General features: G+C 46.8%; 2 protein-coding genes across 3 annotated transcripts in view; one reads left to right on the top strand and one right to left on the bottom strand.

The window, feature by feature from the left end:
* LOC111145635 (diacylglycerol lipase beta) overlaps positions 1-7,756 on the top strand; it is a 38,816-nt gene extending 31,060 nt beyond the window's left edge. The window contains exon 16 of the transcript XR_002640485.1: positions 6,714-7,756. The gene's annotated coding sequence lies outside the window, so the exon portion shown is untranslated. The remainder of the gene's footprint in view (positions 1-6,713) is intronic.
* Positions 1,775-24,602, bottom strand: LOC111145636 (Rac family small GTPase 1). 2 transcript variants are annotated; one of them, XM_022500681.1, is made up of 7 exons: positions 24,353-24,602; positions 14,301-14,372; positions 13,235-13,352; positions 6,574-6,630; positions 4,593-4,655; positions 3,737-3,896; positions 1,775-3,418 (listed from the first exon to the last, which is right to left on the bottom strand). In XM_022500681.1, exons 1-7 carry the CDS (start codon positions 24,385-24,387, stop codon positions 3,288-3,290), a joined length of 636 nt encoding a protein of 211 aa, XP_022356389.1. In that variant the 5' UTR covers positions 24,388-24,602; the 3' UTR covers positions 1,775-3,287. The 2 variants fall into 2 exon arrangements, with proteins under 2 accessions (XP_022356389.1, XP_022356390.1); XM_022500682.1 differs by lacking the exon at positions 6,574-6,630 and having other exon boundaries at positions 24,353-24,600.
* Between the last annotated feature and the right edge of the window lie 219 nt (positions 24,603-24,821).

Below are 24,821 nucleotides of genomic sequence, written 5' to 3'. Positions count from 1 at the left end.
CCAGAAGAGACTACTTAGATGTAGAGCTTGGGAACAGAGAAAGTGTTGCAACCACAAAACTTATGCCGAGACTGGAAAGTGGAGAATAAAGTAGAAGCACGACAGGTGGAAGTCCAGAGCTTGTGGGAGGCACACAGCTATGGCAGCACACGGAGCCACCCAAGCACAAAGGAGAAAAGCAGACCAGGACATGCAAGCCAGGGTGACAGTCCCACAGAACCTGTCAACAAAAATTCACCCCACACAACAGAAATGGCCAAGGAGGACCCAACAGAGCTGCCTTCCAAACTGAGGGGAACTGATCTCCACCCTGGGATTTCCAACCAGCCAGAAAAGACCAGGAGAGAACGAAGTTATTTTCAAAGACACAAGGGCTGAGAAACAGATTACCACACACTTCTTACTCGGGAAGCTCTGGGAGGTGGTGGTCAAGACGAAGCAAAAAGGAGTCGGGGCACCTGGCTGGCTCAGTTGAGAAGTGTGTGACTCCTGACCTCAGGGTCATGAGTTCGAGCCCCACACTGGCCCTGGGGATTATACTAAAGATCAATACATCAGGCAATGGTGGCCCGAGGATTCTGAGACTTTAGGAAAATGAAAATCAGTAAAACACGTAATACATGCCGCCATCTTGAGAGATTTAGCCTGCAGATGGAGGTTCGCTTGAATCATGAAGTGCACAGGAAATGAAGCAAATCAAGTACAAATGATCCCTGACAAAAAACAAGAAGTTGTGCAGCCAAATTCTGTTATTCCAGGACTGAGCTAGGAATATTCACACGGTCACAGACACTAAATAGCGACCCCCAACCCAAATCATTCTCTTGAGGGAATGGGAAACAGTGTGTTGGGGGGGGGGGCTGCCATGCACAAGAGTATCTGTGGTAACAGCTGAAAATGAAAAATGCAGCCAGCAATCAAGTGATTTAGCCAGACCCCTGGGGAGGGGAGGGGCTGAGACTGAATCAGATCAAGTGCCATTTAGTGAGCCGGACTGTGCAGCAAAGCCTGCGGGATAAAACCCAAAAACGGGGGGTAGGGGGGTATAGCTTGCAGGTGGGTGAGCAGGTGGAGATTTGGGGAGGGGGCTCTTGGAGAGGGCGTGGAGGCTCCGTACCCCTCCCCCATACCTGGCCCTAGGCCGCTCTTCCATCTGGCTGTTCACATTCTATCCTTTCATAACTGGTGATCTAATAGGTAAAAAAAAAAAATCACTTCGGCATATGGAGATAACAAAGATGAGTTAAAAGGACTGAAACTGGTTGCTTTTAGAAAGGGTGTGAAGGGAGAAGGCTGCTGTTTTTGTAGTAAGCCTTTAGAACTCCACGGTCTTTAAACTGCCTATCTTTAAAAAATACTCAAAAATAATCTTCAGGTTAATAAAAAGGATAATTTAGAAAATTGATTCTAACATGACAAGTTCATAGTACAGTTTCAGGCTCTAGAAAGGATCTTAATTAATTAGATTGATTAGAAACCAGCCTCCTCCCTATCTCCCAACATCTGCCTCTTCAGCCCAGAGCTCTGGCCTAAGCTGTGCACGCACAAGCCCCAGTGTGGACGTCACCATCTCCCCAGCATCTGACAAGTGCAAAACCCAGCGTGCCCCCCAGCACCAGTGCTTGCAGACTCCTCCAGCTCCTCCCCGTCCCCCCCGCAAGAAAAACAAGCCCTAGGAATGAAGGTTTCCCGTGGCCCAAGATTTTTAGGTGAGACAAGGAACACATACCCCAGGAGGTTGTTCGAGCTCTCAAGAATTCAAGTATTACAGTCATATGATTCAAGGATTTATTAAGTCATACATGCAAAACATACTGCTAATTGCATTAGCAAAAGATCAATGTAAAAACACTCCACGATTCTGCAACTGTCAATTTAAAAAAATGTTGTTCTAGTGGTTGAGAGGTCCAACCTTATATTCTTGCCAGCGGGTAAGCTGTACAGAACTTGATTAGCACGAGCACGGGCTCACGGAACCCCACAGACCCGAGGGGACGTGGTCAGGCAGAGCGAGAGGTGTGTGTCCAGAGGGGTGAGGCAGAAGGGAGGGCCAGCGTTAGTCAGGGTACAGTACTGGTGATCTGGCAAGACAGTGATGTTAAGAAAGTTCATAGTTTAGGAATATCTAAAATATTTCAAAAACTGTAAAGCTGCAACACATGATTTTTACACCTAGTTACTAGAAAACTAAGGAAAGCGCTTATTAGCTCTGAATAAAGTAACAAGGAAACAGGAATGCACTTTTACTAATCTACAAAAAAAATTTCTAATGCATTATCAGAAAGATTTTATAATACAAGGAGGCATATTGCTCATTAAGAAGGGGTTCTATAAGAAAAGCGCTAAGTGAGCAACTATGGGAACGACCAGTTCAAAGATGAATTAAATGCCCAATTTCAGGAGGGATGGTAGGTCTAAGAAAAAAGGAAAAGTTTAAAACACTTAGTGATAATACCGACCTTTCTTCATCTTTTACTGCACTGGACAGAAATTAACCTTTAATGTTTTTACCCGTGACACTTTTACTCAGTTTAATTAGGACATGTACAATGTAGTGTAAATTAACCTCCGTATTTTGTCAAAATACTGTCTTCATTCTTTGATCGCATTACGTGCTGCGCACCCCCGGCCCGGGCACCCGCAGCTGGAGCGGACACATGGCCCGAGGGATGTAGGAGGAAGAGCTCTGTTCAAAATCTCAGCAAAAGCGAATACACTAACTTTTTCAAAAAAAGTCTCACTACAAAATCTAAGAGAGGGGCCTGAAGAGTTGAGTCACTACACTCACTGCATGAGGACGTACAGTACAGTGTTGGCGGGTGGCGCTGGGTTAGAGGGTGGCGGGGCGGCAGCCCAGGAGCGAGGCTGGGCCGCTCTCCTACCACAAATGAGCGTGCGTCTGCGGGTGCAAACCGGGGACGCCGGCTCTCCTGAAAGACACAGGTCTTGAACGGTTTAGTGCTTAGTGTTCTCAGCACAACAGCGCAACTTAGTTCACAAGGTATTTTGGCAACTCTTAAACTGAGCAAGAATAGGGGCTTTTGAAAAATAAGGCTTTAAGAAAGCTTCCCATTTTAGGGCTAAATTTTAATATAGTGTGAAAGTTTGAAGTCTTACACTTTAAACAAACAAAACCTAAAAATTACTGATTGGTTCAAAATGGTTTTTATGGAAAAACTAATCTGTAACAAAAACTTGGCATTGAGTGCGAAGGCTCCACCATTTTTGAGCAAAGCGTACAAAGGTTCTGAGGGGGACAGGGCGGGGTGGGGGGAGCGGGCGGACATTTACAACAGCAGGCATTTTCTCTTCCTCTTCTTGACGGGAGGGGGGCAGAGAACCGCTCGGATCGCTTCGTCAAACACTGTCTTGAGGCCTCGCTGCGTGAGCGCTGAGCACTCCAGGTATTTTACCGCACCTGCCGAGAAACACAGCCTCGTACCGCCAGGGGGCCACAGCCCGCCAGGCACGCACCTGCCCTTCCAGCCACCTCGAGGGCAGGGAGCGGCTCCCCAGGCCCTGCCTCCTGCCAGCCCGCCAGGAGCAGCAGAGCGACACCTGACCTGCGCCCCAGCTCCTGAAGGCTCACCCAGAGGGCCTTGCCTGGCTGGCTCCCCAGAGGACAACAGAGCTGGAGTCGGAAAGACTTGCGCTCTCCTTGCCCAGACTGGACTCCCATCTCCGCCACAGAAATAAAGGCACAGACAAAGCAGATGTGACAACGCAGGTGTCCTACCGATCTCCTTAGCCATGGCCAGACCCTGCGGGTAGGTGATAGGAGTCAGCTTCTTTTCCTTCAGCTTCTCGATCGTGTCTTTGTCGTCCCTGAGATCAAGTTTAGTCCCCACCAAGATGATGGGGGTGTTGGGACAGTGGTGTCGCACTTCGGGGTACCACTAAAAGCGAGAGAGGGAAGAAAAGTGACGACACGCTCCCTCCCTAAAGAGCATCCGCCGCCTAAATTCCACTTCCACGAGCGCCAAACTGCGTCAGCCACCCTGCCCTCCAGCCCCGCTCACCCCCTTGCAATACCTTCCAGAACCACGGGCCCACCTATCGGCATTCGGTTAGCAAGCTGGGCGCCCAAGACCGACGAGCCTACAGCAGAGGCTCTGCTCACCAACAAGAGCAAGGGGGGAAGGGCCCCCTCCCAAAACAACGATCTGTTTGGTAAAATGAGTCAAGTTCTTAGATCATCTCCAAGAATCCTTCCTATTCAGCGAAGAGTCAACTAGGTGGAGGTCTAAGCTCTGCCACCCTGTCCCCCTCTGAACACATTCCGGATCCCAACTGAAGGACATCCTGCCCCATCATGTTTCACTAGGAAGTATGTGAGATCCAGGAGTGCAAAGTCATGGTCACCATTCTTATTAGATGACCCCACCAGACGGAACTCCAAAGTGCTCATTATTTTAACAAGGCACACAGCATTTCTTAATCAGACCCTGAAACTTTAGGACTCTACATAATAAAGTCAGAATTACAAGATCAATTTAAATAATTAAGACTCCTTTCACTAAATAGTATTTTTGCCTCCTGAGAATGGAATGACATTATGAACCAAAATGTTTCTCTAAAACATCCCCACTTACCTTTGCTCGAACATTTTCAAATGATGCAGGACTCACAAGAGAAAAGCAAATTAAGAATACATCCTACAAAAAGGAAATAGGGAGGCGTTTAGAAATGGTCTTACGATGACGAATGCACTTTGCTTTGTAAATGCTGTTGGGAATCAATCAGACAAAACGCGTATTATGTACCAGGAGCTTGTGTCTAAAGCTCACTCCCCGGTTTCCCCTTCAATTCTGTCAGAAGGCTCCCAAAGCGGAGCCAGCACACAAAGCAGCCAGTTACTTGTGAGAGGAGGGGAGAAGATTTACTGGAATGTGCTAGAATTTACTGAATCCAGGGAGGCCTCAAACCAGACCCCGAGAGGCTTCTTTAACATCATTCCCAACTCCCACTGAGAACTTAATGGCCCCATTTATATACCGGGACAAAACCAAGTGTCAAGATACCACTCCGGGATTTCTGTACAATGTGGTCTCAGTTTATCAAAAAACAGTCTATTTTAAAACCATTTATCCCGGGGCGCCTGGGTGGCTCAGTGGGTTGGGCCGCTGCCTTCGGCTCAGGTCATGATCTCAGGGTCCTGGGATCGAGTCCCGCGTCGGGCTCTCTGCTCGGCGGGGAGCCTGCTTCCTCCTCTCTCTCTGCCTGCCTCTCTGCCTGCTTGTGATCTCTCTCTGTCAAATAAATAAATAAAAAATCTTAAAAAAAAAAAAAAAAAAAATACCATTTATCCCTGGCACGCTTTTCCGTAAGCTCCCCATGTGCATGTTCAGTGGTTTGGTTACCACTGGGCTGCTATTAAACCGCTTCCTTAAGAACTGCCCCCAGAGGGCGCCTGGGTGGCTCAGTGGGTTAAGCCACTGCCTTCGGCTCAGGTCATGATCCCAGGGTCCTGGGATCGAGTCCCGCATCGGGCTCTCTGCTCAGCAGGGAGCCTGCTTCCCTCTCTCTCTCTCTCTGCCTGCCTCTGTCTACTGTGATCTCTCTCTGTCAAATAAATAAATAAAATCTTAAAAAAAAAAAAGAACTGCCCCCAGAGTCCCTGGCACAAAGTGGGGCACGGCTGGTAGCTCTGCGAGCACACCCCACCATGCAGGAGGACGCTCTGGCCCGTGAGGGGCGTCTTCCCGGCTGGCGGCTCCTCAAGCCCACGCAGGGTCTCTGGAGGACTTGCAGGCGGGGCCGTCGCGGCCGAAGCAGAGATTCAAAGGAAAGGTCAGTGCTGAGGAAGTACCTGGAAGAATTTCTGACTGACTGTAAGCCATACGTCATTCTGTACTGTGTAAAAAGTCGAATTTAAATATTTACCTGTATTTAAAATTGCCTAAGAGTTTCTAAAATGCTAGGTTTTTAAGACATTTTCCTGGAAAAAGGCCACTATGCTGCTTTGTGAAATGTACCCAGTTCCCAAGCTAACACTTGCAATCATCCTGCTGGTATCTTGTACCTGGAAAGGGAGAGAAACATCCCACACAACAGCTTTTTATAAACGACATTTTAAAAACGCTAGCGCATGCACCGGCTTGTCCAAGAGTCACCGTGGCATCTGGGCACCTGATCACACCATTTCCAGGCGAGGCTGGGTTAGCTCACCAGCAGCACAGCCATGCCCCAGACAGGCCCGCTGCACCGGGACACCAAAGCGGGGGGAGCCCCGGCAGCCACGGTTAGTCCCACGCCGGCTCAAGCACGTGCTCCGGGGTCGGGGGGAGCCTCCACGCCTCCATCTCCAACCCGCCCGGAGAGGCCCCTTCTGAGAGCTGCTGCTTTCCCTCGGCGGGAGGGGAACAAGCAGTTCACAAACCGCTTTATGTCAAGCTAGTAGGTAGACCGTCTCGCTCTACCGAAAGCACATTTTGTCAAGCAAAACCCAACCTTGAGTGAATTAAATACAGAACACTCAAGGAACGTGAGGCTCGAGAGGAAATCCTGGGAAAACTCAGTGAAACGAGAGAACAGATAAAGCTTGAAACTGAGGTCGACTGAAGTTTTACATACGGCAATCGGCTTGTCTTTGCCCCTGGACGTTATATCCTTACCATACGTTTCTGCAACCTAGTAAAGCATGAGAACTTTGTTTCAGTTTAGTAAAAAGTGAGGAAAATAAAAGTTAATATAATCCATTATTTTTCCATCAGAATCCTGTCTCAGCCCTTCAGAAGATCTGAAAGCAGATGATCATCTAACCCCTCCGATGCCAAACCCCAAACACTCCACCGAGCCCTGTGAAGGTCAATGATGGTGGAGACACCAGGTCAGGCAAATATTGGGGGGCTGGGGGGAGCCACTCTTCTCTACCCCTGGCAGCACGCAGAGGGCTCCCTGTCCAGCAGAAGCTACAACACACCTGAGGAAGCACACGGGTCACGGCCAGTCATGAAATGTTAGCGAAGGCGTGTCCGTGGGCCGCCGCGGGCACTCCCTAGCAGCAGGCACACTCAGCAAAGGCCTCCGTCCGAGCTCTGAGACATACGCCCAGCCGAAGCCACCGCAAACGGGAGAAGCACCTGTCTGTAAAAACAGGCTTCTGAGAGGAAAGGTGCCCCGGAAGCACGGCCAGGTATGAGAGCTGTGAAGGCCTCAAGTCTCCCGTACAGAAATGCTGGGAGGGCGGTTTGAATTTGGGGTCCTGCATGACTGGAGTGAACAGCACTGCCACACTGGGACCTTTCATCCCCCCCACAAGCCCCCGCCTCTCTGGACGGGACTGCCCAGAAGGGACAGCATTTCTAGTGTTTACCACAGTGCTCTCAATTCACTCCTTTGTTCCAACAAAAATTGAAAGACTTGCTCTTCAAGCAACAAAGAAACCTGCAGTTCTTTGAAGAGACGGACAAGAGAATTGCTTTAATTTCATCTTACTCAAGCTTCTCTGATCTACAATTCTGAGAATATTAAAGTTGTTGTAACTATCCGGGTTTAATCTACAGCTGCTTTTGAAGATGTGTGCCCCCGAGGCCTTGACATGATGCCAAATCTTTGTGACACAGAGACTCATGGGCATCGGCCACGAAAATGCAGCTTCAGTTCAAAATATCCTTCAACCACATCTGTTCTGCCCCTTTCAATTTTTAAGAACATCTTTTTTGATGAAAATACACGCTTTGCATCCCACATTTAACATTGTACCATCTGCCTGTTCCTTTCTCCTCCTTCCCCCACACAAAATATGGCTTTAAAAAATACTTCCAGGGGTGCCGGGGTGGCTCAGTCAGTGAAGCATCTGACTTTCAGTTTTGACTCTGGTCATGATCTCAGGGTTGTGGGATCAAGCCCTGCATCAGGCTCTGCACTGCCTACTTAGGATTCTCTCTCCCTCTGCCCCTCCCCATCCTCTAAAACAAACCAAACAAAAAAACAAACCTAGCACTTCTAATAAATAAAAATAAATTAAAAATAAATAAAATGGGCTCCTGATACTTATCTTTTCCAGCAGCAATTCCTTCCAACCTTTACATTCTAACCCAACACCCTGCAGAGTCCGTGCAGCTCGCTATTTATGCCTGTCCTGGAGCCTCTTCATTCCACCTGAGCTGTCCTGCGTCACAGGCTCACCTTTCCTCCGGCTGGGACGCCGCCTTCCCTGTGCTGGCAGGGCACTCCTAACCACACAGGCTCCCACCGCGCCTGCAGAGACTTTATCACCGCTCCCCCTCGCTGGTCCAAACCACCGCCGCCCCCTCGTGTGTGGAGGCATCAGCAAGAGCCGGGTCAGCTCGCCGCAGAGCGGCAGTGGGTGGCGGACTCTGGGACGGCTGGCCTCTCCCAGCTCCGAATGCACCAGCACTGCTCTCTCCTCTCCTTTCTTCCAAAGGCCTTCCAAGCTGGTCTTACTTCCAGGCTTGGAACATCTTTCATGACAGGCATTCTACGAACCAGGAAAAGGAGCGGGATACACACAAGGCAAAGACATGGTGCCTGTGGCATCCATGGGGAGTGGCTAAGAAAGCAAGCACTGCAGAGAGGGGCACAGCCTGACCCCCGGGAGGCAGCGTGACGTGCAGCTCGGCCGCTGCAAGCTCCCGTGGGATGGGACAATCTCCCAGGATGCTGAGGCCAGACAACGTCCCTACTGACCAGGCTGAAATGAGACCAAAAGTGAAGAAATAAAGAGAAGACCACGGTCTTGTCTAAGCACAGATAAAGGTCACTGTGCAAACTGCAGAAACACCAAACATCCCCCTCCCCCAGCCCACGTTGGCACCAGTCACAGCTCCGGCCCCGCTTCATCCCCACCTTCTGGAGGAGATGGATTAGAGCGCCCTAAAACTACCCTGCTTCCCGCCAGCACCCCATGCAGAGCAAGCCCTGCCTCCTCAAGCCCTCATGGGAATCACGCACCCCAGAGCCTCCAAGGTGTGTGTCTAGCTAGGGACAGAGGGACAAACCCCATCTGGTTTAGCCACAGGTGCGTTCCTAGTGATGTTTGGCTGGAGGACACAGATCTGGTAACAGCCAACTCAGCAAAGTAGAAGGCTATCTGAAAATCAAAGCAGCCAAGCTAAATGCTATTGTTTTTCTTCTGACCAATGTCCAGCAGTCTAACCCTTCTCGGGCTGAGCTCAGGCAGAAGATAAGAGGCCCAGCGTGTCAGTGGCCAGCGGTCCGGTGGGGCAACGTGAGCTTCTGAAACCTGCACAGAGCTCAGGTTGTGATTCTGGCCAGTCACACAGGCTCCCACTCACACCACTAAATCCAGGAACAAGAAGGCAAATACGGTTGGCTAGACACGATGCACAGCGCTGGGCCTGAGCATCGCACGGACCACGCCGCGATGGGGAGCAGGCCACGGAAGGTGTGGGTGCAGAACTCAAGGTATTTTCGAAAAGAGAGTATAAAGGTAACTTATTCAAGGATAGAAGAGCCTAAATGATTACTTGAGAAAAACAGAACTGTGAAGGACAGTTTCTACTCCATCTTTCAGAGAATGAAGTAGGAACAGATGCCTTACACAGATCCCACTTTGCTCCCTGGAGCCAGCCCACAAACAAGGACAGCAGCGGTAAATGACCACAGGAAACAGGACGTCAGTTTCGGGGTTACAAAGCCCTAAGGAGAGGGGAGATCTGGGTAAGCAGTTGCCCATGGGCCCTTCGGGGTCCAGTCAGGGGAAAGCCACATAAACGGGCCTGCAGACCAGGTCAACAACCGGAGACCAAGTTCAGTTGGTGCCAAGTTCAGAGGGGGTCCCCTCTGGCAGCCCGGAGCCACCAGGCCTATCCCCCAGGAGCCAAGATAACCTTCTCATCCCCAAAGGAGTCCAGCAGGCACGTCTTTAACTTCCAGATCGCTGCTCTCCCCTCTTTGCTCTAAGCACCACGACAACCCCTGTGCTGGTGTGTGGTGTGTTATACCCTGTGTGGGAGGCACCTGAGCAAGAATCATGCCTTACCCCTTTTACACATCCAAGTATCTGACAGGAAAATAGCACGTTACACAGATGGGACATAAATAGTTTAGAAGTCCTGCCCCAGAAGGACCACACCCCAGCCCCTTGGCTGTCAGGCCTCATACCTTGTGGCTTGCTTCGGTCTGTTATTGGACCTACAGTTCTCTCGGTAGAGAGTGGGAATGTGGCCAAGTCACCTTTGACTTACTGTGAGTGACTCCCTCAGAGAAGAAGGCCGCACCCTGCCGGGACCCCTTGAGTCACAGGAGGTGGTTCTCATTTCTCAGAAAGGACACCCCGCCCTTCCAGATGTATCCAGTGGGTTGGAGACTCCTACTCTACCAGTCAACAGGTTAGCAAATCCACTGAAAATCCGGAATTATCAAGCACCCATTGGGGTTAGAATAGTTTCTGAAACATACTGAAGACCAAGCCATTTGGTGATTACAAGCTGCTTTTTAAAACTTTATCACAATAAATAAATAAATAATAAAACTTCCTCACAGGTCATTTTTAGCTGGAGATTAACTGAGATACCACTCACTCAGCCCTCCCATTTTATAGTTCTGGTCTTTGTCTGGGCCGCTACTGTAACTCAGCTAAAGGACAATCGCAAAAATCCACCGCTTAAAAAGATTGTATCCGGCAATTCCTCCAGGAGGAAATAAATACAAAAGACGATGACTACTGCATAGAAATGCTGTATTCAAAAGCTTAAAACTAAAGAAGGGGGGAGGGACCCCTGGGTGGCTCAGTCCATTTAGGCTCCTGAGCACCCGACTCTTGATTTTGGCTCAGGTTGTGATCTCAGGGTCATGAGACTGAGCCCCACAATGGGGGCTCTTTACTCAGTGGGGCGTCTGCGTGAAGATTCTCTCTGCCCCATCCCCCATCTGTGCACGCACAAACTAAGTTTAGGGGCACCTGGGTGGCTTGGTTGTCTGACTTTTGGTTTCAGCTCAGCTCGTGCTCTCAGGTCCTGAGATTGAGCCCTACATCAGGCTCTGTGCTGAGCACAGAGTCTGCTTAGGATTCTTTCTCTCCCTCTGCCTTCCCCTGCTCTTACCCTCTTTCTCTCTCAAATGAACAAATCTAAAAAATAAAAAATAAGTCTAAGACTATCACTACTAAATAGGAAGTTAAGTTTAAGGAAAAAAAATGGGGGTAGACTGGAAATGATTGGTTGTTTTCACCCACGCTACACGCGCCCCACGCCCACCTCCCCACCCTCCAAGACCGTGATTGTCAAATCCACCCAAGGGTCAACGCCTGCTTTCTCCAGGATGTCTCCTCGACCCTGACTCTGGTCCTCCCGGCTTGCTGAGAGCACATACAGCAACTTCCATTCACTGCGCCCCGTCCACGCTGACCTGAAGAGCTCTCCAGATCCGCGGCTCTTCACAGCACCTGCAATGCGGTGTCTGCGATGTGCCTGGACTGTTCTGGGTGCTTTACACAGACCGCTCATCTAATCCTATGAGGAAACAGCTCATGACTAGGACCGTGAAGAAACCTGCCAGGGTCACAGAGCTAGGAGGCGAGAGCACGGGATTTCAACCCGTGGAATTCACTCCACTGCCTCTAGTGTGTACTCCTTCGGCCACTGAGTCACCTGAGTCTCTTTTAAAAGTCTTTACTGTTAAAATGATGAACAAACATGTAACAAGATAAGCAAATGGTACAAATAAGACAAGTGCTTATTTTAAGAAAAGGGCTTCTAAGCGTATTTTCACCAGCTACGGACCTGACTCGCTTTGGTATATACATCATTTAGTTGTCTAGAATGGAAGCAAAGCTAATCTCAAAGTTTTTCTAACTGGACACAGTGGACATATTTTTACAAAACTGAAGATTTAGGCACTGGGCGCCGTGGCTTAGCTGGTTAAGCAACTGCCTTCGGCTCAGGTCATGGTCCCAGAGTCCCAGGATCGAGTCCCCCATCGTGCTCCCAGCTCTACAGGGAGTTTGCTTCTCCCTCTGACATTCTCCCCTCTCGTGCTCTCTCTCACTGTCTCTCTCTCAAATGAATACATAAAATCTTTTTTTTAAATATAATTTTTTTAAAGATTTTATTTATTTATTTGACACAGAGAAAGAGAGATCACAGGTAGGCAGAGAGGCAGGCAGAGAGGGAGGGGGAAGCAGGCTCCCCGCTGAGCAGGGAGCCCAATGTGGGGCTCGATCCTAGGACACTGCGATCATGACCGGAGCCAAAGGCAGCCGCTTAACCAACTGAGCAACCCAGGTGCCCCAATACATAAAATCTTAAAAAAAAAAAAAAAAAAAAAAAAAATGACGACTTAGGTACTAAAGCCATAGAAAGAAGAGCATGTGTTTTATAGAAAAGTTATATTAAACCCAAAGACAAGTCATTAACTTGATTTTTAAAAGCTCCGTGGTACCAAACTGTCACAAAACAAATTGACCTTGCAACTAATTCCTACTGAAACCGGTCTGCAAGAATAACACAGGACCTATTTCATACGGTGGTCCTGAAATTGAGATGAGAGCAGACAAACACAGGGCACCACACTCAGTAAACAGACAAATCCTTGGTCTGCATCTAGGACATTCAACTACTGAACTTAACCGTGCTACTACTTAATACGCCCAAAAGATGGCAGTACGGCTGCCCTTGAACAACGCAGGAGGGTAGGGGCACTGCCGCGCCCCCCCATGCAGCCAAAAATTCCAGGTATTACTCTGACTCCCTGAAAACTTTTTAATAAAACACCTGCTGTTGACTGAAGTCTTACTGATAAAGTGACCAGTCCACTAATATATGTTCTGCACGTTATGTGTAAAACCCACCACATTCCTACACTAAAGTAAGCCGGAGAGAATGTTACTAAGAAAATCTTGAGGAGGAAATATACTCACAGTACTGTAATGTATTTATGGAAAAAAGTCCTGGTCTGAGTGGACCTCTGCAGATCAAACCTGCGTGTTCAAGCGTCGACTGTGTAAGCAAACCCACACGTGATTTGCAACTACAGTCAAAATTATACATTCAGAAGGATGCATTAAAAATCAGTAGTAAGGGACGCCTGGGTGGCTCAGTTGGTTAAGCAGCTGCCTTCGGCTCAGGTCGTGATCCCAGCGTCCTGGGATCGAGTCCCACATCAGGCTCCTTGCTCATCGGGGAGCCTGCTTCTCCCTCTGCCTCTGCCTGCCATTCTGTCTGCCTGTGCTTGCTCTCTCTCCCTCTCTCTCTCTGACAAATAATTAAATAAAATCTTTAAAAAAAAAAAAATCAGTAGTAATACTTACTGTTTGCGGATAGGATAAGGGACGTAATCGGTCATAATCTTCTTGTCCAGCTGTATCCCATAAGCCCAAGTTCACCGGTTTTCCATCTACCATAACATTCGCAGAGTAGTTGTCAAAGCTGCAGAGGAGAGAAAACACGGTCAGTCCACAGCCCCAGAACATTAGGCACAGGTTGGGGTCTTGAGTTACTGTTGTGGGGAGGGTCCCTGAGGTTTGCCAAGGCCAGGAGTGGCCTGGAGGCTGCCAGGCCAGATGTACCAGTGCACATGCACGAGGAGGTAAGCAGTGGAGGGAAAACGGGCTGTGGTGTAAGAAGAAAAACACGCACCTGGAGAAACGCCCAAGAAACAAAGGACAAGCTATTCCATTTAACTAGAACAAGTTACTGTCAAGCAATAGAAAACCTTTGCTTTTTTTTTTTTAAAGATTTTATTTATTTATTTGACAGAGAGAGATCACAAGTAGGCAGAGAGACAAGCAGAGAGAGAGGAGGAAGCAGGCTCCCTGCTGAGCAGAGAGCCCGATGAGGGGCTCGATCCCTGGACCTGAGCCAAAGGCAGAGGCCTTAACCCACTGAGCCACCCAGGCACCCCAATAAATAAAATCTTAAAGAAAAAAAAAGCTGCGTTTCGTCACAATGCAAAAACTTTACATTACGTATTTTTTTTTTAAGATTTTATTTATTTGTCAGAGAGAGAGAGAGAGGGAGAACACAAGCAGACAGAGCAGCAGGCAGAGGCAGAGAGAGAAGCAGGCTCCCTGCTGAGCAAGAAACCCGATGTGGGACTCGATCCCAGAACCCTGGGATCATGACCGGAGCCGAAGGCAGCAGCTTAACCAACTGAGCCACCCAGGCGTCCCTACATTACGTATTTTTTTTTCTTTCATTACGTATTTTTAAAAAGCCCAAATACATATCTTATAATTAGACTTAGGTGAATGTTTGGAAAGAAAATTAATCAGATCTGTTCATGTGCAAATTAAGAATGCCTTTATAGCCAAACAATGGTCAAAGAAAAAAAAAAAATCACAGAAAAGTTAATTCCCAGTTTAACTCCATACTTACACAGTGGGGATGTATTCTCCAGGAAATGCATTGGTTGTGTAACTGATCAGTAGGCAAGTTTTACCAACAGCTCTAGAGAGAGAGAAAAAAATGGTGTAAGTTGCTTAGTCAACATGAATATAATCCTTTCATTACTGTTAAACTTATAGAAATATCAAGGAGTATACACCAAGTACTTAGCATTAAACGGTTTCCATAATCTTTTACTTAACACTACACATTTTTATCCTGAAATTTATAATAAACTCGAATTTCTCAAAAAGGAGCCTTCGTGTTCTGTTTAGGAGTATGGAATGAACATTCACGGTCAGAAACAGCTGTTCAATAAGCCCAGGTTGAACAGGAACAAGATTTTTAAACTGAAAGTCTCTCCTGTGAACATCTGTACCAGTCTTCCATCCAAGATTCTTCAATTCTATCTTCAACTCATTGTGATGAATACTAATATGCAAATACAGCCTTCCTCTACAACTTCCACTTGGTTGCTAAGTAATGTCTCTTGCAGCCTCAGAGTGGTAGCTCAAACCCACCACCTCTGAAAGCCTTCCCTCTGGCGTCAGTAATGACTTCTCTTAACAGAGTGCTTAGTCACCGACCACCACACACACAACTGTGAACCACAAAGAGCCACACAGAATTCACTTTAATTCATCCGTATTCATTTACCACCTCCCCAACCCCCATCCTCACCTATCACCATAAGATTTTTTTTTTTAAGATTTTATTTATTTATTTGACAGACAGAGATTACAAGTAGGCAGAGGCAGGCAGAGAGAGGAGGAAGCAGGCTCCCTGCCTAGCAGAGAGCCCGATGTGGGGCTCGATCCCAGGACCCTGGGATCATGACCTGAGCCGAAGGCAGAGGCTTTAACCCACTGAGCCACCCAGGCGCCCCTCACCATAAGCTTTTAAAGCAACTAACAAAATATATTCCAGACATATTAATTTGCGGCTCAAGGATGCTGGCGTAAACTTCCAAACAGCTGCAAAGAGGAGAAAGTAGAAAAGAATCGTGTAGAATCCTCTAGAGACAGAAGGGCCTCCTGCACAACCGGTAGTGGGTACAGCGTACCATCAAGCAGAGGTCAGAGTGGTGGTTCAAAGTTTCCCAATTGCCCAAAATGTTTTTTCATGACAGTATCTCCTAAAAATTAGTATCACTGCACCCTTAGCCAAAAATGGTTTCCAAATCTGACACTCTTATGGTGACTTCAAGGGCTTCTGAGAGCCTGTGTCCCTGGCTTAAGGATTCACTAAATGCTCTCCCTAAAGGAGCCCATCACCCTGCTGTCTCCTGTCGGCTTACCAAGGTCATGCCTGTCACACAATGAAGTTCTGGGCTGTAAGAGTTTGTTGCTCAATCTCAACTACTATGAATGAGGATTCACCATAAAGAAGTTAAGTGCTTTTCTAGTTTCGTAGCACTCTTAGCTGAAGGCAAAAACCTCTCAGCCAGGACAGATGACAGGCCCATCCAGTCTTGCCAATACTTGTTTTATTCATATTATTATTAAAATAGGGCTTAAAAGTTGGAACTCCCCCACCCCCAAAGACCTCACGGAGTCAAGCATTACATCATGAGGAAGTAGCTTCCAACTCTTAAAGGCTTTCTAAACAAAAATGACTCACTGGCCACACATTTTGTTAAAAGCTTAGAATGTCAAACCTGTATGAGCAGAAGGCTGAGATCTTTCATCCTCACCCTGGATCTGAAGCCCAGAGCCAGCTCTTTATCAGTTACTGGCTGGAACTGGTAGTAAGTTCTCTGCCTCACACCTCAGCCTTCTCAACTATAAAAGGAATACAAGACTACCAACTCCGTCACAAACTCCTGAAAGCATTAATTTTATTTCAATCTATACCGACAAAGTGTACGCTATGCAAGGAAGAACAGTAGGAGCTGAAGATCCTGCCATGACCAAGACCTCAGGGAATCTGTGAGGTTAAGTGAAAAAGGAAGAATGCACTCACTGCATAAAATTACAGATGTGGTGTTACTAAAATTGCTCTGGAGGGGCGCCTGGGTGGCTCAGGTTGGTTGAGCGACTGCATTTGGCTCAGGTCATGATCCTGGAGCCCCGGGATGGAGCCCCGGGATGGAGCCCCGCTTCGGCTCCCTGCTCCACTGAAAGGCTGTTTCTCCTGGTGCCCATGTACTCGCATGCTCGCTCTCTCCCTCTCTCTCAAATAAATAAATTAATTAAATCTTTAAAAAAAAAAAAAAAAAGATGCTCTGGAAACGTACAGTAAAGGGATCTAACCTAGTCTTGGAGGGCTGAAGAGGAAACTGCAATGTATACTGAAACTTAGAGGAGGAGTGGAGCCATCACAGGAGGAACATTCTAGGCAGAAGCAACAGCATTTACGGCAAGGCCCAGAAGCAGCCCAGTATACCTAAAGAACAAAGAAGGGGGAAGCAGCAAAGGAAAATATGAGGAAATTGTCATCTCTTCTTGTTAAGGGCATGGGACTTAATCCTACTTGGGAAGTCCCAGAAGATTTTTAGTTGCCAAGAAACCATTAAATTTGCATTTTTAGAAGTGGCCTCTGACTGCAGTGTGGAAAGAGGACAGAGGAAGGAAGCTGGGACTGGAGGCAGGAAAACAAGAGTGGTGTGAACCAACAAGGGGGCTTCAGGGGGAAAAGAACTGGGCCATTTCAAGAGCTTCCTAGCCATGAAGCAGAACAAGATGGCTCAGCCACGGATTGCATGTGGTAGCTGAGGGAGAAGAGGAGAGTCTAAGGCTGTCACCAGTGAACCTCTTTTCAAAATTACAAACGTTGTATAAAAATGTTAATACATGTTGCCTCTTAATGTCAAAAATAAGCAGCTATAAAGATTTTAATGATTAATATGTCGTAGTAGCACTTCCTTTAAGAGCCTGTCCTAAATCTCTTCCATATGTATGAAGAACAAAGCCATATTACTATAAATATGACCAACTCTGTTTTAAATACTCTAAAATTTCTTTTTCCTGCAACTTCATCTTTAGCTGAGCCATCGTCTTTGGAAAGATTTAACTGTAAAGGAGTTCAAGGTACTGGCATAATCTGACATTCGCTGAAATATTTTTTTAAACCAATCATTACAGTATTTGCTATAAATCTAAGTTCTATAAAAAATTATTAAATAATAAAATTCTGACTTTTTTTTTTTTTTAAAGTAGGCGTCACACCCAATATGAAGCCCAATATGGGGCTTGAATTCACGACCCGGAGATCAAGACCTGAGATCAAGCAAGAGTCTGACTTTTCACTGACTGAGTCACCCAGATGCCCCCAAATTCTGTCTTAATTAAGTACATGTCCAACCTTTGATTTATTTACTTAGTTTTTAAAAACAGATAAAAAGAAAAAGAAGACGGTTATTTACCTCCCCTTAGTGTTACTTATTCACTCCTTTTAAACACACTCCACAAACAAACTCTAGAGGCCAAAGTAAACACAGGCTCCGGCAGTGAGAGCTCCCCACACGGAGAATGGAAACCACATTTGGTCACAGCCCTAAATGATGTTGCCACAGGATCGCTGGAAGTTACGATCTGCTTTGGAGTTTCCAATTTTATATATATACTTAACTGCTCAGTTCAACCTCTTTTTAATCTTTGAAAGCTGCCACGAAGTTAACAAATGAACATGAGTCTACTGGAACAAAGTTCACATGAGTACATTTTTTTTGCCTGTGTCTCTCCTGCTCTATCTTGTAAAAACAACCAAGATTAAAGCAAGTAACTTATGTTCCTATTATGTTCTTTGTTTTTCCATCAGGAGAACTCTAAGGAAACTTTAAAAGTTGGGGTTAGACCTCAGTATTACCAAAATCTATAAACCAAATCTTAAGAAGCACAATCAATAAATCTGGAAACATGGTTAATCTTCTCATGTTAGAAAAGTAAAGGAGGGGCACCTGGCTGATCTGACTCTTGATCTCAGGGGTGTCAGTTTGAGCCTAAGCTGGGTACAGATTACTTAAAGATAAAATCTTTACCCCCCCCCCAAAAAAGGGAAGGGATACAGTATAGGAAGTTCAAAAATAAGAACCTTCTGCACTGCCTCATTTAAAAAAGAGACACGGTGGGGCGCCTGGGTGGCTCAGTGGGTTGAGCCACTGCCTTCGGCGTGATCTCGGGGTCCTGGGATCGAGTCCCGCATCGGGCTCTCTGCTTGGCGGGGAGCCTGCTTCCCTCCCTCTCTCTGCCTGCCTCTCTGTCTACTTGTGATCTCTCTCTGTCAAATAAATAAATAAAAAATCTTTAAAAAATAAAATAAAATAAAAAAAATAAAAAAATAAAAAAGAGACACGGCGGGGGGGGGGTGCCTGGGTGTCTCAGTCAGTTAAGGGCCTAACCCCTGGTTTCAGCTCAGGTCCATCTCAGGGTCATAAAATCGAAGCCCATATCAGGCTCTGCACTAAGAGCAGGAATCCACTTGAGACCCTCTCCCTCACGCTTGCTCTCTCCCTAAAATAAAATAAAATAAAATAATTTTTAAGGATTTATTTATTTGACAGAGATAGAGAGCACAAGGAGAGCGGCAAGCAGAGGAAGAGAGAGAAGCAGGCTCTCTGCTAAACAGAGAGCCAGATGCAGGGCTCGATCTCAGGACCCTGGAATCATGACCTGAGCTGAAGGCAGCGCTTAACCAACTGAGCTACCCAGGCGCCCCAAGTAAAATCTTTTTTAAAAATAAAATAAAATTTAAAAAGATACACTGATCTTATTAACAGGACTGAAAGACCAGATTTCTCCAGATCAGGAAATAAGAAACTCATATTACTATCTAAAGTACCTACATCTTGGGTCATCTGGGTGGCTCAGATGGTTCAGCATCCAACTCTTGGTTTCAGCTCAGGTCATGATCTCAGGCTCTGGGCTCAGGGGTGGTCTGCTGGAGATTTTGTCTCCCTCTCCCTCTTCCCCTCCTCCCACTTCTGCCCTTGCTCTCACTCTCTGCCTCTCACCCTAAAATAAATAAAACTTTTTCAAAAAGTACCTAGATCTTAAAGATCTATTAACAGAATGTAGTGAAATGTGAATTCTATGTATTAAATACATATTCATATTCACTGCATAAATGAAAGACCCTAAATCAAAGTCCTCAATTTACCCTGTGAAATGGGATTTGGGAACCCTCCAACAGGAGGCGTTCAATAAATGCATAATCATGTAGAGAATAAATTCAGAAAATGCATGAACAGAGTAGTTTAGTGCTACAAAACCACAAACTCTAACCTGAAATTCTGATACTCTGTCACTAACGGGGACACCACAACCAACTTATAGAAAACCATTATCACCATCACAGGCTTCAATAAAAATTAAAAACCTATGTAGTTTCAAAAACCCCCAAGGCTGAAGATGCTATCTCTAAAAGTTCAATTCTGAAGTAGCCTTTAGTCTTCAGACCCCTGCCTTGTATAACCACCAAGCCTAATCCTGGAATACTAGTTCAAAAACAAGAATTTTTATCTAACTACGAATCACCCCCATTCTCCTTCAAAATCAAATCCTCTTAAAATAAGCCACCTAGGTGGCTCAGTCAGTTATGGGTCTGCCTTTGGCTCAGGTCATGATCCCCAGGTCCTGGGAACCAGTTCCATACTGGGCTTCTGCCTCGGCAGGGAGCCTGCTTCTCCCTCTCCCTGCCACTCCCCCCTGTACGCGCGCTCTCCCTCTGTTAAATGAATAAAATCTTTAAAAAAAAAAAAAAAAAAAGGCCCTGATAACGGGGAAGATACAGGATAAGGAAATAGAGCAAAATATTGATTACAAAATCTAAGTGGTAGGTGTTCACTGGATAATTCTTTCAACTTTTCTGTATGTGTGAAACTTTTCATATTAAGATGTGGGAGGAAAAATATTCCTCTGATGACATGTGGTAACTGCCTTGGTAGCAGGATTCCTGGTAAAACATCTCCTTTTTAGTAAGACTAAAATCACAAGAACTACCTGGTGGGTGATGCTGAGGTAAAAAAGTAGTTAAGTACTAATACATTCCATGATTAATGCAAAAGATTATAAAAAGTGGCTTTAAGATTTCTAAAAATTACTGTTACTCCTCTACTGAACCCAACCTCAAACTTTTACTAGGATTATCATTTTAAGGTTAAAAAAAAACAAAAAACAAAAAACAAAAAACGGGGAGGGGGAGCGCCTGGGTGGCTCAGTGGGTTGAGCCTCTGCCTTTGGCTCAAGTCATGATCCCAGGGTCCTGGGATCCAGCCCCACATTGGGCTCTCTGCTCTGTGGGGAGCCTGCTTCCCTCTCTCTCTGCCTGCCTCTCTGCTTACTTGTGATCTCTGTCAATAAGTAAATAAAATCTTAAAAAAAAAAAAAAAAAAAGACATTAAGTATAATTTTAACCACCAAGATCAGAGTCAAATAACAAACCAAATTTAGAAGCCTGTGTAGAATTCAAACACCTTTACAACGGGTCAAAAATATGGAACCCCATTCCTCGAGACAAAAATACAAAGACAATTCATGAAGCAGTTAATTCATGGTTCATACCTTCACTGATTATTCAATGGAAGCGAGTGGGGAGTAAGCGGTGTACATTCCTAAAAAGATGACATCATCGTGGAAGGTATTTTTCACACTCAACTAAAAAAATTCCTGGACAGCAATGTCTAAATTAGACACTGGGCTGAAGAAACCACTAGCCCAATCTGGGGTGAACATAGGGGGGTTTCAAGTCACTCACTCCCAGTCAATGAAAGTCAAACAACACTACTAAAAATGGTTTAGAAATATCTGAATGTGAGATGCTGTCTTAACTAAGTAAAGCTGGGAGAAAATCTTGGGGGTAGAGATCCCCCAAATAAAAGTGAAAGACCCTGTGTTCAGGAAGGGCTAGCAGAATTAGGACCAACAGAAGGATCTGCAGAATTAAAAAGTATCAAAATTTCATTTCATATTTTATACTCAATGTCAACTGAACTGCTACATACGAAAAATCTATAGAGAAAATAAGCTAATTGATCCTACTTATAATACGGTTATAACATAGCTTTTAACAGTACTTTCCAAGAATGTATTTTAGGTAAGCAAGCTTGCAATTTATGCAACTTCAATCAATTTGCCTTTATTGTTTAAACTGCCCTTAATTGTCTCAAATTCCATAGCACTGAGTTCTGTGCCCCACAAAATTTAGACCCACATTTACAGCTATCACAATTTTATTTTTTTTTAAAGATTTTATTTATTTATTTGTCAGAGAGAATGAGCACAGGCAGAGGCAGAGGGAGAAGCAGGCTTCCCGCTGAGCAAGGAGCCCGATGTGGGACTCGATCCCGGGACTCTGGGATCCTGACCTGAGCCGAAGGCAGCTGCTCAACCAACTGAGCCACCCAGGCATCCCAGCTATCACAATTTTTGATTAAAAGAACATTCCAGCTATATCATCAAGCATGCTTTGTTTGGATAAAAGCAGGAAATTATTTTTGGTATGGAATATTATGTATTTAAATTTCTGACTGAAGTCATGTTTGCTATATGCAGTCCCTTATTTAAATAGAGAGGGCGCTGGGTGCCTCAGTCCGTTAAGCATCCGACTCTTGGATTTCAGCTCAGGTCCTGATCTCAGGGTCATGAATTCAAGCCCCACGCTAGGCGTGGAGCCCACTTAGGAAAATAAAATTAGGGGCGCCTGGGTGGCTCAGTGGGTTAGGGCCTCTGCCTTCGGCTCGGGTCATGATTCCAGGATCCTGGGATCGAGCCCCGCGTCGGGCTCTCTGCTCGGCGGAGAGCCTGCTTCCCTTCCTCTCTCTCTGCCTGCCTCTGCCTACTTATGATCTCTGTCAAATAAATAAATAAAATCTTAAAAAAAAAAAAAGAAAAGAAAAGAAAATTAAAAAAAGAAAGTATTAGAGGGGGTACCTGGCTAGCTCAGTGGTGGAGCGTGTGTCTCGTGATCTTGGGGTCACAAGTTTGACCCCCCACACTAGATGTAGAGATTACTTAAATAAATGAGTAAATCTTTAAAAAAATAAATAGAACTTAAATTGTTTATTCCACTTCTAACAGGGCTTAGTCCCAGTCTACATCGATGTCAAACACAGTATGAAAAAAGCTGAAAACTTAGAGAATTTTGTTTTATGCCTTGCACTCCCCAGAGAGCCCAGCAGTGCCTCAGAGGAAGAGAAACAGCAACAGTTATGAGGCTGGCTGTGGGCACTCACACAGCTGGGGCCAAGCACCTCCGAGGCAGTTAGTATCCAGCATCTTGTTTAATCCTCCCAACTTCAACTTGAGGCCCCTGTCCTGGCGGATGAGTGATATGCCCGGGTTTCCTGATTTGAAGGAGGGATCCAGATCCCACAGCAGGCATTCAACAAGTATGTGACTAAGATAAAGAAGCTAATACGAATAGTAGAAGTCCCTAATCTGTAAGCATTAAATATATCTGCTACGCTTATGTTTTAGTTTCAGAAATTTTCAATTAACAATACTACATACTATGGTTAGATACGAAATTGGCAGCAAGCTGACTTTAAAAAAAAAAGTATTATTTCATACTCTAAGCATACTGCTTCTGCATTTTTAATTTTTAAAGGAAATTCAGTGAGAGCATTCGTAAGACAACGTGATAGACATTAATTCATTACACAAAAGAATCAAGCTTCATTTAAACCAATTTACTGATTTCCCTATTAAACTAATTAGCTGAATATTTTTTGCCACAAATGGAAGTAAAGCTTTCTTTTGAAGAGTTTAAAAGACCAAAAAAAAAAAACCATACCTATTCCTAAATAGGCGAAAGTTGTCATTTTTAGCTATATACACAGAACCATTAAGTGTTAACGTTTCACACGATGATTCTGACAAATCATACAGATGGGCACCTTTTAAAAATCAGCTCAACTGTCCTCGAATCTGAATTAGCGGCAGAAACATTTTCGAATGTCTAATTTACAACCATCTAAATAAGCTAATTCACAACTCGGGAGGCAAAAAAGCCACATCAGTCCTAATGACAAGTTTGGGGAATATTAATGAAAAGGAAGAGCCATGCCAAAACTCTTCCTTCGACTTTACAAGACCTGAGAAATGTACCAGTTGCATCCTGAGTTTGATGAAACTGATAGTAATTCTTGGAGCTTCCTTGTTACCACTCAACACTACTAGAGCCCTGCTGAGACACACGATTTTGCTCGGATTACACTGAGATTTTTGTTTCTGTGAGAGAAAAAAAAAAAAACAACTGTATAAGCCAAGTCTTGTCTTCCTCTAGGGCCTGTAACCACCACAGACAGTAATGAAAAGAAATGCCTTGAGTCACAGGGCAGCTCCGCTCAGGGAGCCTGTTCTGCTACATCCCATACCTAATGCAAGAAGCGAAAGCCAATTTTTTTTTTTTTTTTAATGACCACACCACTTTCAGAGAAAAGAACAGTCCTAATCACACCCAGCTCCTCGCAGTTAGAAGCTCAAAAGTTTCTCCACGGAAAGAGCAAAAATTAACACCCCCCCCCAAAAAAATGTTTTTTAAAGCAGCGAAATACAGCGGAAGATACCCCGTGGTAAATCAGTTTAGGGTCACCAAACCAACCCAGGCATATATTCGTCAAGTCCTACCGACCTGACCGCCGGGACACACGGAAGCGCTTGACCGGGCTCGAGAGGATGATGTAAAAAGCCCAGAAAGGGTCAGACGACCGAGGGTGGCGGCGCGGCTGGTGGGGTCCCCGCCCGGCGTGCAGCGGGCCCGAGAGAAGGCGGGAGGGTGGAGTTCACTTTTCCCTTCGGCCGCTGGTCGGCAACTCCCTCCCCCAGCAAAAATTTGAAAAAGAAAGAAAGAAGAAAAAAAGCCGGAACCAGGCCCGCGCCGTCTGGTCCCGCAGGGAGTGAGTGGCGGCCCGCGCCCCACGCCCCGCGCCCTGCGCCGCTGAGAAGCCAGCTCCCGGCCCGCGCCAGCGCGCCCGGCCCCGGCCCCGGCCCCGGCCACGGCTCCGGCTCCGGCTCCGGCTCCGGCCCCGGCCCCCGCCCCCCGGCCCCGGCCCCGGCCCCGGCCCCGACCCCAGCCCCGGCCCCAGCCTCGGGCCGCGCACTCACCCGTCTCCCACCACCACACACTTGATGGCCTGCATCTGGGCCGCTCGCTGGGCCGCGGCGGCGGCCGGACGCTGACGCGAGAAGCGACGGACTCGGGGCGCGGCGGACGGGCAGGCGCGCGACTGCGGGCGGCAGGGCGCGGGGTGCCGGGACCGCTGTCCACGCCGCCTCGCCCTCCACGGACGGGAAGCCGGAGCCCAGCGGCGGCCACCACCCAAAGCTGGGGGAAAACTGCGGAGAAACAGGAAATGGCCGCTCCACTCACATCCGGTCTCCCCTCCCCCGCGCCGGCGCGCCGCTCCCAGGCTTCGGGGCGGGGCCGCTCCTGCCCGCGCGGCTCCCGGGCTTCCTGCCGGCTTCGGGGTCGCTCGGGAGCGCTCGGGAGCGCTCGGGAGGGCTCGGCTCGTGGGGCGGGGCGCGGGGGCGGACCGGCCGCCATCTTTGTGCCACCTGGCGAAGGGCCGAAGAT

This window comes from Enhydra lutris, unplaced genomic scaffold (assembly GCF_002288905.1).
Source record: "Enhydra lutris kenyoni isolate GAN:26980312 unplaced genomic scaffold, ASM228890v2 scaffoldscaffold13, whole genome shotgun sequence".
NCBI lineage: Eukaryota > Metazoa > Chordata > Mammalia > Carnivora > Mustelidae > Enhydra > Enhydra lutris.
Note: the sequence above shows the minus strand (reverse complement) of the source record. Positions and strands in the feature narration are given on the sequence as shown.